The 17,358-nt window shown below is 44.3% G+C and overlaps 1 protein-coding gene across 1 annotated transcript in view; it reads left to right on the top strand.

Annotated features, from left to right (window-relative positions):
- LOC309544384 (transmembrane channel-like protein 2-B) overlaps positions 1 to 17,358 on the top strand; it is a gene marked incomplete at both ends in the record, with an annotated part of 202,500 nt that overhangs the window by 134,723 nt on the left and 50,419 nt on the right. Inside the window, one exon of the mRNA XM_082243297.1 lies at positions 6,874 to 7,023. Coding sequence (XP_082099423.1) covers positions 6,874 to 7,023 — 150 coding nt within the window. The remainder of the gene's footprint in view (positions 1 to 6,873; positions 7,024 to 17,358) is intronic.

The following is a 17,358-nucleotide window of genomic DNA, read 5'->3' as shown; positions in this document are numbered from 1 at the left end:
TCAGGTAAGTATTAGGGGGGGGCTGTTTTATGATGAATCGCTCTTCGTATTGGGATGAATGTACACCTTTGGTTGTCTGATGGTTGCATTTTTCATTGAATAGAGAGAAATAAAGGGATAATAATTCCCAGTTTTTTACAAAAAGCATATGCCCATCGACTCACCATTATCTGTCCAGTACGGTCCTTGTAACCAAAAGGCATATCACAAAAATGGGCAAAAAGAAACCCAAAGAGAAGGTGTTACATAGGAAGACCAGGCAGTATGACTAATAATGCTTTTATTAACATAAAATTCAAAAATTTACAAATTTCAAAACCTCTTCCACTTCACACAAGTTAAAAATGACAACGTTGTCATAAATTTCTCTGGAAGCAGCTGCCAGTAACTACTGCAGTTTGATTTTCAGCAACATTGCAGTTTGAATTAAACCGTGGTCTTACTGACAGCTATAAATTAGCCCTGGTGCTACCATTGGAGTCACTGCTTTGACAAGGGGTCCATATTTGAGTCAGTATTGTGGGACAGGGACAGTATACTGACCCTGGTATGACCCAGTGAAAATTAATATGTGGCCATCATTATTTGAGCAGTACCCTAGGGGGATGTTATGTATGGTTAACGGAGGGTGGAGGTCTGCCTTAATGAGTATTGGCCAAATTGGCCTGGAATGATTTCAGAGTCCCATGATTACCTCCCTTCTGTCCTTCCCTCCATATGGGATATGCTCAATAGTCCTTTGGCTAACTACATATATGAGGGTTACCTCTGCCTTTTACAATTAGCAATTAGCAATTAGCAATGGCATTATGGTTGGTTGAATGTGAACAGCTGCTTCTGGAGAAATTTATAACAACATTGGTTTTTTTAACTGGTGTGAGGTGGAGGAGGTTTTGAATTTTTGTAAATTTTGTAATTTTTGATAATAAAAACAGTATTAGTCAAACTGTCTGGTCTTGCTATAAAACCTCTTCTCTTTGGTGTAGCACTCTTCTGGGTTTAGGTAAGGTTGGTAGGAAAATTTAATTTGGCTCCACTGTAATCAGTGGATCAGGGGTTGATTGGTTAGGGCTGCTCAGATTTTTACAGGCTGCTGCTTTGCTACTTCCCCTGGTGTACTCAAGATTTCCAGAGCATAGTGGGAAGGAGGGCAGAGACTGCATTCTTTTTTTTTTATAAATTCAATGTTTATTGAAAAAGGAATAGGCATACAACATATGCAAGAGCAGTGGTACAAGTCCAAAAACAGTATGCAAGCAGAAGACAATGTACGAGGGAATAAACAAAAACATATTTCAGGACAAGTGATCCCACAAAGATAAACACGTTAGGCAAGATCTAAGAGCTGAATACAGGGCGTTGGCCCTCCAAAAAGGTCCGAACCCCAACCTCCGCCGGCATCTATCAAATGGCCGGCCTATGGAGATAGAGAGGAACCGATCCGGTGGCCTGCCCCGCTCATAAATTACGAGAGGCAGGTAGATTACGTATGCCTAGGGGAAGGAAAGTCCTGAAAGAGAGGAAGCATTAGAACAGAGAAAGGAAGAAGAGTATACAGTGCAGAAGGGGGGGGAAAGGGTGTGGGAAGGAAGCAGAAAGCGCAAAAGAGAGAGGGAGAAGGTTAAAATGGAAAGGAGGGAGGGGGGAGGATGGCCACCCGGCCCGCCGACAGTCAGCTAGGCGATCAAAGTTTTATATTCATCGGAGAAGCTGAACTCATGCCAATAGTACCACCGTTTGAGGAACTTCTCTCTGGTGCCCCTGTCAGTCGCAACGAGGTCTTCCATTTCATTGATATGTGCCACTTTTCGCAGCCACATTGCCACCGTGGGAGGGTGTGCCTGTTTCCAGAGAAGAGGGATACAACTCTTAGCCGCCGTAAGTAGGAGCGGCAAGATTGATCTCCGATAAGAAGACCGTGGAAAGCTATTGTGGTGGAGGAGGAAGAGAGCAGGACTCAAAGTTAGGGTATGATCCGTGAACTTCTGCGAAATACGCATTACCTCATTCCAAAAGGGTTGCAATCTACTGCAAGACCAAAAAACGTGGAGGAGGGATCCCACCTCCTCCCCACATCGCCAGCAAAGATTTGAACAAGAGGGGAACATCTTATGCAGTCTAGCCGGGGTGTAGTACCACCTGGTCAAGAGCTTATAGCCGGCCTCTTGATACTTGGGAACACAGGGAAGTCTTATAGGTGAAAAAGAAAATACGCTCCACCTGGTGGTCAGACAGAGAGAGCCCTAGGTTCCTTTCCCAATGAGCCAGATACCGGGGTCTGAAGGATGGATCGGAGCCTGATAGAAGGCGGTAGAGCAGAGATATGGTGTGGTGCAATGGAGAGTCCGATGCACAAAGATCCTCAAAAGGGGTAAGGTGTCTCGTAAACAAGGTTGCCTGTGGCAGGGATTGCAGAAAGTGAGCCAGCTGTATCTTTTGCCAAAACGACAATGTGGCAAAGGAGCGATCAGAGAAGAGAGTTTGCCGAGAGACCCAATGACCGCGGACAATAAAGTGTCTAGCCTGGTGGCGACCGTTGTTCTTCAAGGCACGAAAGCCTGGGTCACTCAAGCCCAGGGTGAAGTCCTGGTTATCAAGCACCGGAAAGAGAGGGGAAGGACAGGTCGCAATTGAGTCCTCTCCACACAGCCTGCAGCCCAACCCCAGGGTGGCTCCTATGGTTGGGTGCTCCGAGCACCTGCGTGGCAAGGCGGAGGCACCCCAGAACAGTGACTCCGGTGGAGAGTCACCAAAGCTCCGTTCAATGCGCACCCATTGTTTCAGAGAGCCATGCACATGCCAGTCCAGAATCCTGACCAGATGACAAGAGGCATAGTATAGCGATGCGTCTGGAAAGGCCATCCCGCCATTTAGTTTGGGCATACGAAGAACCTTGAGCGCCAGGCGGGGGGAGTTCCGGAGCCAAAGAAACCTACGGAAAACCTCATTGATCTTCCGAAGGAAGGCCTGGGGGACAAAGATAGGAAGGGCTTGCAACACATAAAGCAGACGGGGCATGACATTCATTTTTATGATGTTACAGTGCCCGAACCATGAAAACATTCCCTTCTGCCAACTCTACAAGTCCCGCCGGATATGCGCTAGAAGAGGAGGGAAGTTGCCTTCGAAGATGCGGTCAGGGTGGTCGGGGAGAAAAACGCCCAAATATTTAACATGCGAGGAACTCCACTTAAAGGGGAAGTCCCTTTGGAGAAGGGTCAGTAAAGCTGGAGGTATGGAGACCGGGAGGGCTTCGGATTTCTGATGATTGATTTTATATGAAGATAGCTCTTCATATTTGCGAAACTCCTGCATAAGATTAGGTAGGGAGAGAAGGGGCTTGGATAAGAAGAAGAGAAGGTCGTCCGCATAAGCCGCCACCTTCGGGGCGAGCAACGGTGAAACCCGGATCCCTCCTATATCAGTGTTCGCCCTAATCAACCTTAAGAAGGGCTCAAGGGTCAGAACAAAGATCAGCGGGGAAAGAGGGCATCCCTACCGTGTCCCGTTGGAGATTTCTAAAGGGCCGGAGAGCAAGCCGTTGATCTTAACGCACGCCGACGGGCGAGAGTAAATCGCACCGATCCAGGACAACATGTGCTGCCCCAGTCCAATATGTCTCATGGTCTCCAGAAGAAAAACCCAGTTCACCCGATCAAACGCCTTTTCGGCATCCGTCGAGAGGAGCAACATGGGGATCTTCCGGGCACATGCCAAGTGCAGCAGGTCAATAGCCTTCGTGGTGTTGTCCCTCACTTCCCGGGAGGGCACAAAGCCCACTTGATCATCTTCTACCAGCTGCAGGAGCAGGGGAGTGAGATAGGCCTATAGCTCTGGCAAAGGAGGGGATCTTTGCCCTCCTTCGCGATCACCGTGATGTGAGCGCGAAGTGAGTCCACCGGAAACTCCGCCCCCGAGCCCGTTGCGTTATATGCGGCAAGAAAATGGGGAGCCAAAATATCCTCAAAACACTTATAATAGGCCAGAGAGAAGCCATCAGGCCCAGGTGCCTTGCCACTTTGAGATCCCGCCAGGGCCCCCGAAAGCTCGGCAGGGCGAAGCGGCTCCTCCAATCGTTCCAAGTCCTCTTCGGGAAGACCAGGAAGCCCAGAGGTCTGCAAGTACAGTTGGATCTTAGAGCGGAGTGCTGCCCGAGTGGGTGAAGACGAGTCCGGGGCCAGATTGTATAACGAGGAATAATAACTGCGGAAGGCTTCCGCAATGTCCTCCGTGGCGTGAACCTTCCGGCGCGACGATGCGAGAATTTCTGGGATAAAAGTCCGTGCCCGCTGTTGGCGCAATGCGCATGCAAGGATCTTGCCACATTTATTCCCGTGCTCATAGAACACTCGTTTGCATTTAGCCAGCGAAGCCTTCGCTCGGAAGAGGGCCAAGGAGCATAACTGGTCACGAAGAAGAGTAAGCTCCTGGAGGGCAGAATGTGCCAGCGTCCGTTTATGGGTGGCCTCCAGTGAAGCAATGCGCCGCAGAAGATCTTCCACCTGTCGAGCTCGAGACTGCATTCTTAATATTTATGGGACTTCCACCAATCCCTGGGGAGGTGTGCCCTGCAGGTGGGGTAGGAGCCCATAAATTGAGTCTGAGTAGCAAGGGGGATTGCAGCATGCTGGTGTGAGGCAGAGTTCCAGGGTCCAGCCTGGAGGGGGCCCCTATTGAGGGGCCTAGCCCTCCTGAGAAGGAGCCAGAGGAAGATAGTGAAATCCAAAGCTAGGCTTAGCTGGGGAGTCTAGATGAAGAGCATCCCAGGAATCCAAGGGGTTAGGAGTTAGTTAATGGGAAGGGAGTCAGGTGGAAATATGTGGGAGAGGGCTCAAGTTGTCCAGGGGCTGAGTGAGTCCTCATCTCCCTGTGTATGTCGGTAGGAGGCAACTGATGATACTGTGGCTGAGTGAGTATGAGACCCCAGTGCTGCAAAAGTGACTGTGTAGTGCTTTAGTCTTTTGAATCACAGACAGCTTAGAGATTCTGTGGAACTTATGCTAAAAGAATTACAACCTGAAGTGTGCCAGTACAACCAAGCAGGGGTGCAATACCGTCGAGTGTTGTACAGGAGCAGCTGAGGTCTTTTTGTAAAGTAGTGGAGATAGTCCTCAATCTGTTCAAGTTCAATCTCTACAGTTCTGGGGTATCCCAAGCTCCCTTTCCCCTTCTAAGTTTATCATTCCCTAATAAAAGCAAAAAAACTAAAAGAAACCTCTGGACTGCTTCTTGAGCCAGAGAGAGCTGGCCATACATTATATAATTATCTTGTACAACTTTCCTTTAGATTTACCAAAACTATATAATATGAGGTCAGACCAATACACTTTCAGTTTGTATGCAGGCCCTTGCACTACATAGTTGAATGTAAATCTAAAGACAATTGAATAAGAAATTGTATAGTGTATGGCAAGCTTAAGGGCAGGAAATAGCCACAAACTACCAGCGGTTTTCTAGAGAGTGTGCTAAATTGGGATTTCTTTTTGCATGTTTGTTTATGAAAATTTTACTTGTTTAATGCGTTTAGTAAAAAAGTTCCTTTTGATTGAAAAAAACATGGGGGACAATTACTAAAACTGGTGCACACGGAATCTGGTGCAGCTATGAATAGTAACCAAACAGCTTCTAACTTCAGCTTGTTCAATTAACCAATTCAATACCGACACTTTCACCCCCTTCCTGCGCAGGCCTATTTTTAGCTTTCAGCGCTGTCACACTTTGAATGACAATTGCACGGTCATGCAATGCTGTACCCAAAGGAAATGTTTAGCATGTTTTTCACACAAATAAGGCTTTCTTTTGGTGGTATTTAATCACTACTGGGTATTTTTTTTTTTACTAAAAAAAAGAAAAAAAGACTGAAGATTTAGAAAAAAAAGTTTTTCTTAGTTTCTGTCAGTAAATGTTGTAATTATGTAATTTTTCTCTTCCACTGATGTGCGCTGATGAGGCGGCACTGATGAGCACTGATTGGCAGCACTGATCAGCACTGATGAGGTGGCACTGATGGGCACTGATAGGCGGCACTGATGGGCAGCACTGATGGGCAGCACAGATGAGCAGTCCCTGATGGGCACTGACTGGCATCACTAATGGGCAATGATTGATGTCACTGATGGGCACTGATTTGTGTCACTGATGGGCACTGCTCTGCCTTTACTGTAATTAGGGCACTGATGGTCAGTGCCCTGATTACCTGTCCTGGTCTCCCCTTCAAAGAGGAGCCATTGATTGGTTCTCCTCACCACACACTCTGACAGTGTGAGATGAGGAGCGCTAATAAACAGCACTTTCGCATTTACATGTGATTGGCTGTGATTGGACACAGCCAATCACATGGGTAAAGAGCCGCGTCATTGGCACTTTACCAAGATCGGGTTGTGCTCTGTCCTAGAAACACGGCATGCCCGCAATTACCACGCTGCATGCCCCCCGCGGGCGTGTGGGAGCAGCCATTCTTGCGCGTCGTTATATGACGTTGTCCCAGAAAGAGAGCCGCACCGCTCCGCTCTACTGTCATTTGACGGTGGGTGGGCGCATATGGTTAAGCTTTTGCAATTCAACCTAGAAGCTGATTGGTTAATATCCACAGCTGCACCAGATTCTATTTGCACCAGTTTTAGTAAATCTCCCCCACTGTGTCATTCCAGGTTTTCCACTTCCTACAACACATATTGATAGGAGTGTCTTGCCAAGGGATTTTTTTTCCAATAAAACCAAGGTTCTGAATTTAAATAATGTTCAACCGGCATTGATACAATCTTTATTCTTCTCTCATACGCATTTAGATACTGAAATTTACCAATCTATGATGCTGCTATCACAGTAGTAAATACTACTTCTATGGTCTTCTAATGATCATTCTGTTTTCAGTTAGTAGAGGAAGAAGCAGTAAAGAACCAAACTGAAATATTGTTAAACAACCTTTATAACTCTTCGCAAAGCAATGGGAGCACATCAACATCCTATATTCATCCAGCTGATATGCCCAGAGGTCCCTGCTGGGAAACTAATGTGGGAATTGTAAGTTGTTTTGTATGTATAGACCAGAGAATATATTGTTTGTTTCTCTTGTTAAGATAACCCTTCTACTCAGACATTATACAATTTAAAACTAACCTACAGTATGTAAGAAATGGTTGCTTAGCTCTAGAAGATTTTTTTTTTCCTTTCAATGAACTTTTATTGTTTTTTTTTTTTGTCTTTTTGACCACAGATGCATGAACTGCATACAGTTTAGTACAGGCACAGGAAAGAGTAATTGTCTACTAGGTACAACTATATCTGAAATATTTACAATTTTCGAGTAGTACAATACTGGTGACATTACAAAGAGTGCCCAAGCAAAAGAACAACAAGACAGTTTTGTCTCAACCACAATGCAATGAACGGAGGTGGTGCAAAAAACATGTAAGGGTGGATTAATACATGCACTCCTTTTTCCTCTGAAGCCCGATTCATGTTCTGATTAGGCTTCAAAGGCTACTGGCAGGCAGTGAGGAAGCGGTGCAATATCTGCAACATGGTTGCAAGGTGTCTGCAGTGCTTCCTCATTTGCTTTACTATATGCTCACCTGTAGGTACAAGTCAGCAAGTGGAGTTTACTACCTCTTTAAGGTATAACAAATGGCAAAAAACATATTTCTCCTTATACATAAAGGTCAGGTTCATATAACCCATCACAGAGTTCCCCCATACATCAGAGTCTGCAGGGTTCCCCTTTACAGTGCAAGGGGGAACTCTGCAGACCCCAATGTAACGGGGAACTCTGATGTAAATAGGAATGCTGCTGACCACGATGCAAGTTTGTGTCTTGTGTCAGTGAAATGGCCGTGAGAGAGCTGGTAGCACTGCCAATAGTGTTAATGGACATTTGCGGCACATCCCTGTATGCCCTGGAGTAAGAATAGCGTACCGGCATTCGCAACGGCACGAAGGTGCGAATTGGCGAACGCGCATACGCAATGCGTGACAGATGGAGCCTTTTGCTATAAAAGGTGGCTGTGGGATGCCTCTCATTGCTGGATTATCATCAGCTTCCCAGTGTTCCCGTGCCTCCTGTAATCTGCTATTGGATTCCCTGTTGTGACCCGGCTTGCTTATGACTCTGATTGATTTTCTACTGGCTTGACCCTTGGCTCTCTCCACCCGACTTGGCTTCTGCTGATCTCCTGTGTATGACTCTGGCTTCCACTATTGACCTCTCTACCTTCTCCTGCCTGAAGACCTCGGCCTGTTCCTGTTTCTCCTACCCAGCCTGCCTTCAAGTTCACCCAACTAGGCTTCTGCTGCTCTCTGTGTTTGACCCCCTGCCTGGACTTACCTCTGCACTAGGTTGCCTGGCTTCTTGAAACTTTCTGGATCCTGCTGGCAACCCATGCTACTTTGGATGCTACACCTCCTGTACCACTTTCAGGGGTGTGCTGGACTTAGCTGCAAGGGAAGCCCTCTCAGCACCTTGGCCTCTGATCAGGTACCTGACAGTATAATCCAGCCATGTCAGAGGCCAACAGAGGTGCTTCCCCACTCGAGGCCCTGTGCCAGCAGGTTACCGCCCTCACCCAAGTGGTACAGCTTTTACAGGACAAGTACTTTCAATTGGAAGGTCGAATACGGCATCCCCCGCTGCTGCAGATCTTAGTCCTCCATCTGCCAGTACTGCATCAGCCTCAACAGCGCAGGGTCATACCACTTCTCCACGCATATTGGTGATCCCTCCTCCTGAACCATGGGTACCAATGCCTGAATGCTTTTCTGGTAAATGGAAAAAATTCAGTGCTTATAGGAATGCCTGCCAGCTATACCTGGCCCTTAAGCCTAGGACTTTTGCCACAGAGACTGTGAAAGTTGGATTTGTGATTTCCCTGCTGTCCGATGAGCCCCAAGCTTGGGCCCACTTCCTTCTGGAACAGAAGAATCCCATCCTCAATTCCATCTACACCTTCTTTGACTCTATGGCTCAACTTTATGATGACTCCCCAATGTACGGCTGAAGCTGTCCTGCATTCTCTCCAGCAAGGAAGGCGCCCCGCTGAGGACTACACCATGGATTTCCACAAATGGGCTGCAAATACGTGTTGGAACGAGGCAGCCCTCAAGTACCAATATCGTCTGGGCCTATCTGAGAACCTTAAAGATGAAGTAGTCAGGGTGGAGACTCCCATTACTCTGGAAGGACTTATTCAGCTGGCCATTTAGCTTGACAGACGCCTACAGGAACGGCGGTCTGAACGTTCTCAGACCTTCTGACCCACCTGGATACTGCCTAGAGCTCCTTCCCATTTTCCTCCAGCACCAGTACCTTCTCCCACTGCTCACTCTGAAGAGGAACCAATGCAAATTGGTCTAGTCCATTCTTCCCTGAGTACTGAAGAAAGACAACACCACCGGCAGGCCAATCTCTGCCTCTATTGCGGTGGTTCCGGACACTTCTTGTGCAACTGCCCCGTGAGACCCAGTAAGTGTCTTCCACAAAGTCCTACTTATCTTCAAGTTTCTGGATCTTCTCCATCTCACATTGTTCTCCCCGTCTCATTACAGGTGGTGGAAGGGGAGGTCTGGCTCCAAGCCATAATTGACTCAGGGGCATGCAGTTGTTTCCTGGACCTGTCTCTTGCAAGAAGACTTGGTGTCCCTCTCTGCAACAAGAGGCAGGGACTTGAGGTGCATTTGGCCAATAGTTCCTTGCCCAGCTCTGGACTTGTTACCCGGGAGACCAAGCCTATCCTCACTATTACAGACTCTGGTCAACAGGAACTAATTTGCTTCGGTATTCGCAACTCTCCTATATTCCCTATCATCCTAGGAATCCCCTGGTTACAGGCCAATAATCCGCAGATCAACTGGGCCAGAAGGGAGGTCTCCTTCTCATCCACTTACTGCCTGCAACATTGCTTTGTTCCCGGGGTCAGTGGCTCGCCAGCTGCTCAACCGTCCAACCAGTGCCAGTCACCCATCAGGACATACCATTAGTCTACCACAAATTTATGGATGTTTTTTGATGAAAAGAAAGCTAATGTCCTTCCACCTCACTGGTCTTATGACTGTCCCATAGAACTACTCCCTGGTGCTGAGATTCCTTTTGGACATATATTTCCTTTATCGGAAGTTTAGCTTTAGGCCCTATGGTTGTACATCAACGAAAACTTAGAAAAAGGATTTTTCCGCCCTTCTTCTTTCCCTGCTGGAGTTGGTATCTTCTTTGTTGGAAAAAAAGTTGGCACACTAAGGCCTTGTGTGGATTACTGTAAGAGTGCCAGGAAACCAGACCACACGAAGATGCAAGTAAAATAAAGCGATTTATTTATGCAACAATAATAATCGCACATCAAGAGAGAAGAGCAAAATCAAGAACAGCCGTGGTCAAGTTTAGAAGCGGGTAGTCATCCAAGCCAATATAGAGTCCAGAAGCGGGTCTGCCGAAGCCGGGTCGTCCGATGTGGGGTCGTCTGCCGATGCGGAATCCAGAGCCAGGAAGGTCGTCAGCCAAGCCAAGTCATGCACGGAGAAACCACAGAGACCAGAGGACTGCTAACAGTGATGCACCTTGGAGCACAAACGCAAAGGCAAGGTCTGAAAGCCATCAGGTAATATATATATAGTCAGGTGTGCAACATCCTCACTAAGCGACGCCCAGGCAGCAGACAAGTGATGATGCAAACAAAATTTATAAGAGACAGCAGTCTGCACATGTCCAAGATGGCTGCCAACAGGAAGGCAAGGTAAGACCTTGACAGTACCCTCCCCTCAATGGCCCCTCCTCTGTGGAGCAATAAACAATTTCTGAGGAAAACGAGCATGGAAAGTGCGGAGAAGGGTGGGAGCATGAACATAAGTGGAGGGAACCCAGGAGCGCTCCTCAGGACTATAACCTTTCCAGTGAACCAGGTATTGAACCTGACCTTGGAACAGACGAGAATCCAAGATGTTGCTAACCTCATACTCCTCATGATTTCCCACAGGAATGGGACGAGGGGGAGGAAGTGAAGAAGTATAGCGATTGCAAACCAGTGGATTCAAAAAGAAAAAGGGAGCTAACATGAGCGTGCCATCATCCTTGAACTAATACAAAGAAAGAAAAAACCTGATTGGACTAACCATTTGGGTCAAAAATTGACTTTCAGGGCACAAAGGATATACTTCGATGTCAAAAATTATATAAAATATCACATTTATTGAATTCAATTAAAAACATAACATAAAAAAAAACACACAGCACATAAGGAAAAAACTCAACCCAAAAGGGGGTTGCGATTAATCCTACGTGTAAAAACATGTAAATTGTTACACATAAGTTCCACATATACACAAATAGCGCCAATATGAGAGAATACGTCTGTGTGGAAGGTCGACCCGTTTCGCAGATTGCTTCATCAGGACCGTTTACAGACAGAAATATTCTTCAAACAAACAAGAAAACAAGAAAAATTCATACAAGACATTTTATGTATGTGTAACAGGCAATATAGCATTAGTGCATAACAATCAATAAGCAATAGCAAATTAGCAAAATATCATAACCAACCTCCTCCAAATGGCGCATACAAGGTAATTTGGCTTTGGGTTAACACAGGGAGCAAAGGTGAAGGGCCAAAAAAATCCTTAAAGAGATTATTTACTGTCATGAAAATAAAAATATATTAATATAATAGGTAGGTAATGATTCTATAGAGACTCAAATGAGTCTAATATGTTACTTTAAAGGACAAAAATAATCTATTTAAATAGTAAGAAATTTACCTTGAATATCAAGGGTACATAAATCCCAAAAAGGAACCAATACCCAAGGAGGCGATGTATTGCGATGTAAGCTTTAATGTTTGTTGATAGATAGATGGGGTATTGTAGTACAGTATAACATCTATAAGAGAGAGGGGATTAAGGTGTGGATCATTGGAGGGTAATATTCAACCTCAATCCAATAGTGGTTGAAACGGAAAAAAGAAAAAAATCACTAACTATACATATGTAAAGTGGGGGGAAAAAAAGAGCTAGGTATCAAAAGTAATATATCAATTAAAAGACTGGGAAAATAAATTAAACCATGCTCAGATGTGCATATAGATAGTTGCCCCACATACATGTATATCTCTCAAGCAAAGGAGGGGGTTGAAATGCAGGTAAATATGTTAAAAAAAAAACTTACCCCAATAGTGTATATAGGGTATAGCCCATGTATAGCTGAAAAATAGCAAATCCTCCAATAGGGGTTATAGCTGCCCCTTAAGTCAGAGCCAAGTTCAAAAGCAAAAAAAGGAAAGGGGAGGAAAGAGGGCTGGGATAGGCTATTAGGGCTAAGGAAAAAGTGTTCAACACACAGCAAAACTCACAGAGTTCAGAAGTCAGTGGTGAATCTTGACCAGTGTTGAAAGCCCTTCTTAAATGTTGGGGGTCCATGGATATTTAAGTGTTTCCTGTGATGATATACCTTTGAAAGCCTGCTACACCCGGTCTGAAGGGGAAGGGAGCAGAATACTGTGTACAAAGGTGGTTCCAGAGCCCACTTATTATATATTTCTGGTAAGAGGCCATTGTGGATTTTCCACTGGTGGTGAAGAGCACAGTTGTTGGTTGTTGTCACATGAAGAGTGTTCTTTGGATATTCTTTATTGCACTTACCTCTCTTCCGCCGGGTAAGGAGGAAATCCACCAGGTGGAGGGATCTCACAACTATCAATTTGATATCATTGGATTTTCCTGCACCTTGATTTCGCATCATATTATCACAGATTGAAATATTTTTCATTTTAGACTGTTGGACTTTATGATTTTTGCACCTGATTCACTTTATTTGAATATCAAATATTGATATATTACTTACTTTTTGATACCTAACTCTCTTTTTTCCCCCACTTTACATATGTATAGTTAGTGATTTTTCTCTTTTTTTTGTTTCGACCACTATTGGATTGAGGTCGAATATTACCCTCCAATGATCCACACCTTAATCCCCTCTCTCTTTTAGATGTTTTACTGTACTACAAAACCCCCATCTATCTACCAACAAACATTAAAGCTTACATCGCAATACATCGCCTCCTTGGGTATTGGTTCCTTTTTGGGATTATTGTACCCTTGATATTCAAGGCAAATTTCTTACTATTTAATTCGATTATTTTTGTCCTTTAAAGTAACATGTTAGACTCATTTGAGTCTCTATAGAATCATTACCTACCTATTATATTAATATAATTTTTATTTTCATGACAGTAAATAATCTCTTTACGGATTTTTTTTGGCCCTTCTCCTTTGCTCCCTGTGTTCGCCCATATTTTGCTCATTTGCTATTTTTTATTTTTTTTTTACAAAGTAACATTGTTTATAAACATCGATCAGACAGGAAATAGAGAGATACAAAGTAACATTGTTTATAAACATTGATCAGACAGGTAATAGAGAGATACAAAGTAACATTGTTTATAAACATTAATCAGATGGGAGATAGAGAGATACAAATTACAGTGCCTTGCGAAAGTATTCGGCCTCCTTGAACTTTGCAACCTTTTGCCACATTTCAGGCTTCAAACATAAAGATATAAAACTGTAATTTTTTGTGAAGAATCAACAACAAGTGGGACACAATCATGAAGTGTAACAAAATTTATTGGATATTTCAAACTTTGTTAACAAATAAAAAACTGAAAAATTTGGCGTGCAAAATTATTCAGCCCCTTTACTTTCAGTGCAGCAAACTCTCTCCAGAAGTTCAGTGAGGATCTCTGAATGATCCAATGTTGACCTAAATGACTAATGATGATAAATAGAATCCACCTGTGTGTAATCAAGTCTCCGTATAAATGCACCTGCACTGTGATAGTCTCAGAAGTCCGTTTAAAGCGCAGAGAGCATCATGAAGAACAAGGAACACACCAGGCAGGTCCGAGATACTGTTGTGGAGAAATTTAAAGCCGGATTTGGATACAAAAATATTTCCCAAGCTTTAAACATCCCAAGGAGCACTGTGCAAGCGATAATATTGAAATGGAAGGAGTATCAGACCACTGCAAATCTACGAAGTTCTGGCCGTCCCTCTAAACTTTCAGCTCATACAAGGAGAAGACTGATCAGAGATGCAGCCAAGAGGCCCATGATCACTCTGGATGGACTGCAGAGATCTACAGCTGAGGTGGGAGACTCTGCCCATAGGACAACAATCAGTCGTATACTGCACAAATCTGGCCTTTATGGAAGAGTGGCAAGAAGAAAGCCATTTCTTAAAGATATCCATAAAAAGTGTTGTTTAAAGTTTGCCACAAGCCACCTTGGAGACACACCAAACATTCGTGGAAGAAGGTGCTCTGGTTAGATGAAACCAAAATCGAACTTTTGGCAACAATGCAAAACGTTATGTTTAGCGTAAAAGCAACACAGCTCATCACCCTGAACACACCATCCCCACTGCCAAACATGGTGGTGGCAGCATCATGGTTTGGGCCTGCTTTTCTTCAGCAGGGACAGGGAAGATGGTTTAAATTGATGGGAAGATGGATGGAGCCAAATACAGGAATATTCTGGAAGAAAACCTGATGGAGTCTTCAAAAGACCTGAGACTGCGACGGAGATTTGTCTTCCAACAAGACAATGATCCAAAACATAAAGCAAAATCTACAATGGAATGGTTCACAAATAAACATATTCAGGTGTTAGAATGGCCAAGTCAAAGTCCAGACCTGAATCCAATCGAGAATCTGTGGAAAGAACTGAAAACTGCTGTTCACAAATGCTCTCCATCCAAACTCACTGAGCTCGAGCTGTTTTGCAAGGAGGAATGGGCAAAAATTTCAGTCTCTCGATGTGCAAAACTGATAGAGACATACCCCAAGCAACTTTCAGCTGTAATCACAGCAAAAGGTGGCGCTACAAAGTATTAACTTAAGGGGGCTGAATAATTTTGCACGCCCAATTTTTCAGTTTTTTATTTGTTAAAAAAATTTGAAATATCCAATAAATTTCATTCCACTTCATGATTGTGTCCCACTTATTGTTGATTCTTCACAAAAAATGACAGTTTTATATCTTTATGTTTGAAGCCTGAAATGTGGCAAAAGGTCGCAAAGTTCAAGGGGGCCGAATACTTTTGCAAGGCTCTGTAACATTGTTTATAAACATTGATCAGACGGGAGATAGAGAGATACAAAGTAACATTGTTTATAAACATTGATCAGACGGGAGATAGAGAGATACAATGTAACATTGTTTATAAACATTAATCAGACGGGAGATAGAGAGATACAAAGTAACATTGTTTATAAACATTGATCAGACGGGAGATAGAGAGATACAAAGTAACATTGTTTATAAACATTGATCAGATGGGAGATAGAGAGATACAAAGTAACGTTGTTTATAAACATTGATCAGACAGAAGATGGATGCTTGTTTGTATCAGAGTCATATTAGTGTCATTTTTAAAATGTGGGCATAGGTAATAAAGTTTTTTTGGTAAAACACCAACCAAAGTTGTGGTCCTCAGATTTGCCTAAAAGCCTGAAATGGGCTGAATGAGAAGAAGAAAACAAAACACAAGTGAGGTGGATGAAGGAATCCTCCTAATCAGGACATCGAATTTTGTAAATATTTCCCAGCTTGTTCCCTTGACATTAGTCGATCAAACAATCAACTTCTGTCCAGCAGAGATGGCCCCACACTGATTGAAAATCCATCCTTCAATGCTGAATTGGACAAATGTGAATCCATCTATGGCCAGCTTTAATTATAAATTCTGACATTATTTTTTACTGCTGTCTGTGGCTTCCTGTCCTGGTGACAACCATTCCCTCCATATCTTGTACAGTTGTCACAGGAAGTGATGGAAACTGTCCCTGAAGGAATGGCTCCATTATTTGTCTCCTTGGTTTTTTGTATCGCAGATTCCTTAAAGTGGAGTTCCACCCTGGGAATACATTTTTTAATAAAAATACCCCCGGGACAGTCAGGGCTAGTACATTCCACAATGGCTAGCCTCAGATCTGTCCCGGGTTGCACTTACCTTTTAGGAGAAATACTTACCTTGAAAAAGTATTGTCCAGCGCTGCCATCTCAGGTGTGGGCAGCTTGAAGCCAGCGCGATCCTCTTCTGCATCCTCTTCCATCTTCTTCGGTCCCACGATGCACTGCACCGGCCCCGCCGTCACTTTCGGAGCGCGCGCGTCTTCCCTCCACAGCTTCTGGGCATGCCCAGAAGCTGTTTAGAAGGGAATGACGCACGCGCACCGGAAGTGATGGCTGGGCCGGTGCAGGCGCATTGATTCCTGGGAGCGATGATGTTCAGCTCCCAGGAATCATTGCAAAGCCAGGAAGTGACGAATCGCCGTGGCCGCCGAGGGGAGGAAGAAGGAAGTAAGGTAAGTATATTTTCTTCTATACGAGGTAAGTAAAAAAAAAAAATTGCGATTATCCATTTGATTTTCAGGTGACCCGGAGCGAGAAGATGGAGGTAAGTATAAATTTAGGGTGGAACTCCACTTTAAGGCTTGTCTTTTGCAGATGGAGCAGTACAGGAGAATTGCGCCTGACACCAAAACCACGTTGACTAGCACCAGCGCCAAGGAGAGCGTGCCTTCTTTTCCACTTGTGTAATGCAGGAAATGGTCTCCAGAGGGAGCCATGGAACCACAGTCTGCTCCCTTTCGCAGCTTATCCCTTGGTAGAAGCATACCGGAAACCGTGTGGGGACTCCCCAGTTTAGAACTGGCTTTGTGAAAGAACGCTCATTTGCTATTGCTTATTGATTGTTATGCACTAGTGCTATATTGCCTGTTACACATACATATAATGTCTTGTATTCATTTTTCTTGTTTTCTTATTTGTTTGAAGAATTTTTCTGTTTGTAAACAGTCCTGATGAAGCAATCTGCGAAACACGTCGACCTTTCACATAGACGTATTCTCTCATATTGACGCTATTTATGTATATGTGGAACTTATGTGTAACAATTTACATGTTTTTACACGTAGGATTAATCACAACCCCTTTTGGTTTGAGTTTTTTCCTTATGTGTTGTGTGTTTTTTTATTTGGTATGTTTTTAATGGAATTCAATAAATGTAATATTTGATATAATTTTTGACATCGAAGTCTATCCTTTGTGCCATGAAAGTCCATTTTTGACCCAAATGGTTAGTCCAATTGGGTTTTTTCTTTCAGTGGATTCAAAAGTGACACGTGAAAGACATTGGAGATACGCATGCCAGGAGGAAGATCAAGGGCATAGGCCACTGTGTTCACCTTACAGAGAATGTGAAAAGGGCCAACAAAACAAGGTGCCAGTTTTGGAGTGGGCACCTTGAGGCTGACAACCACACCCTCTCCCCGACCTGGTATGAAGGAGCAGATAAACATTTCTGGTCTGCCTGGAGCT

The sequence above is a fragment of the Pelophylax lessonae genome (genome assembly GCF_965119305.1).
Source record: "Pelophylax lessonae genome assembly, chromosome: 1".
NCBI lineage: Eukaryota > Metazoa > Chordata > Amphibia > Anura > Ranidae > Pelophylax > Pelophylax lessonae.
This window is presented reverse-complemented; position numbering and strand designations above follow the sequence as displayed.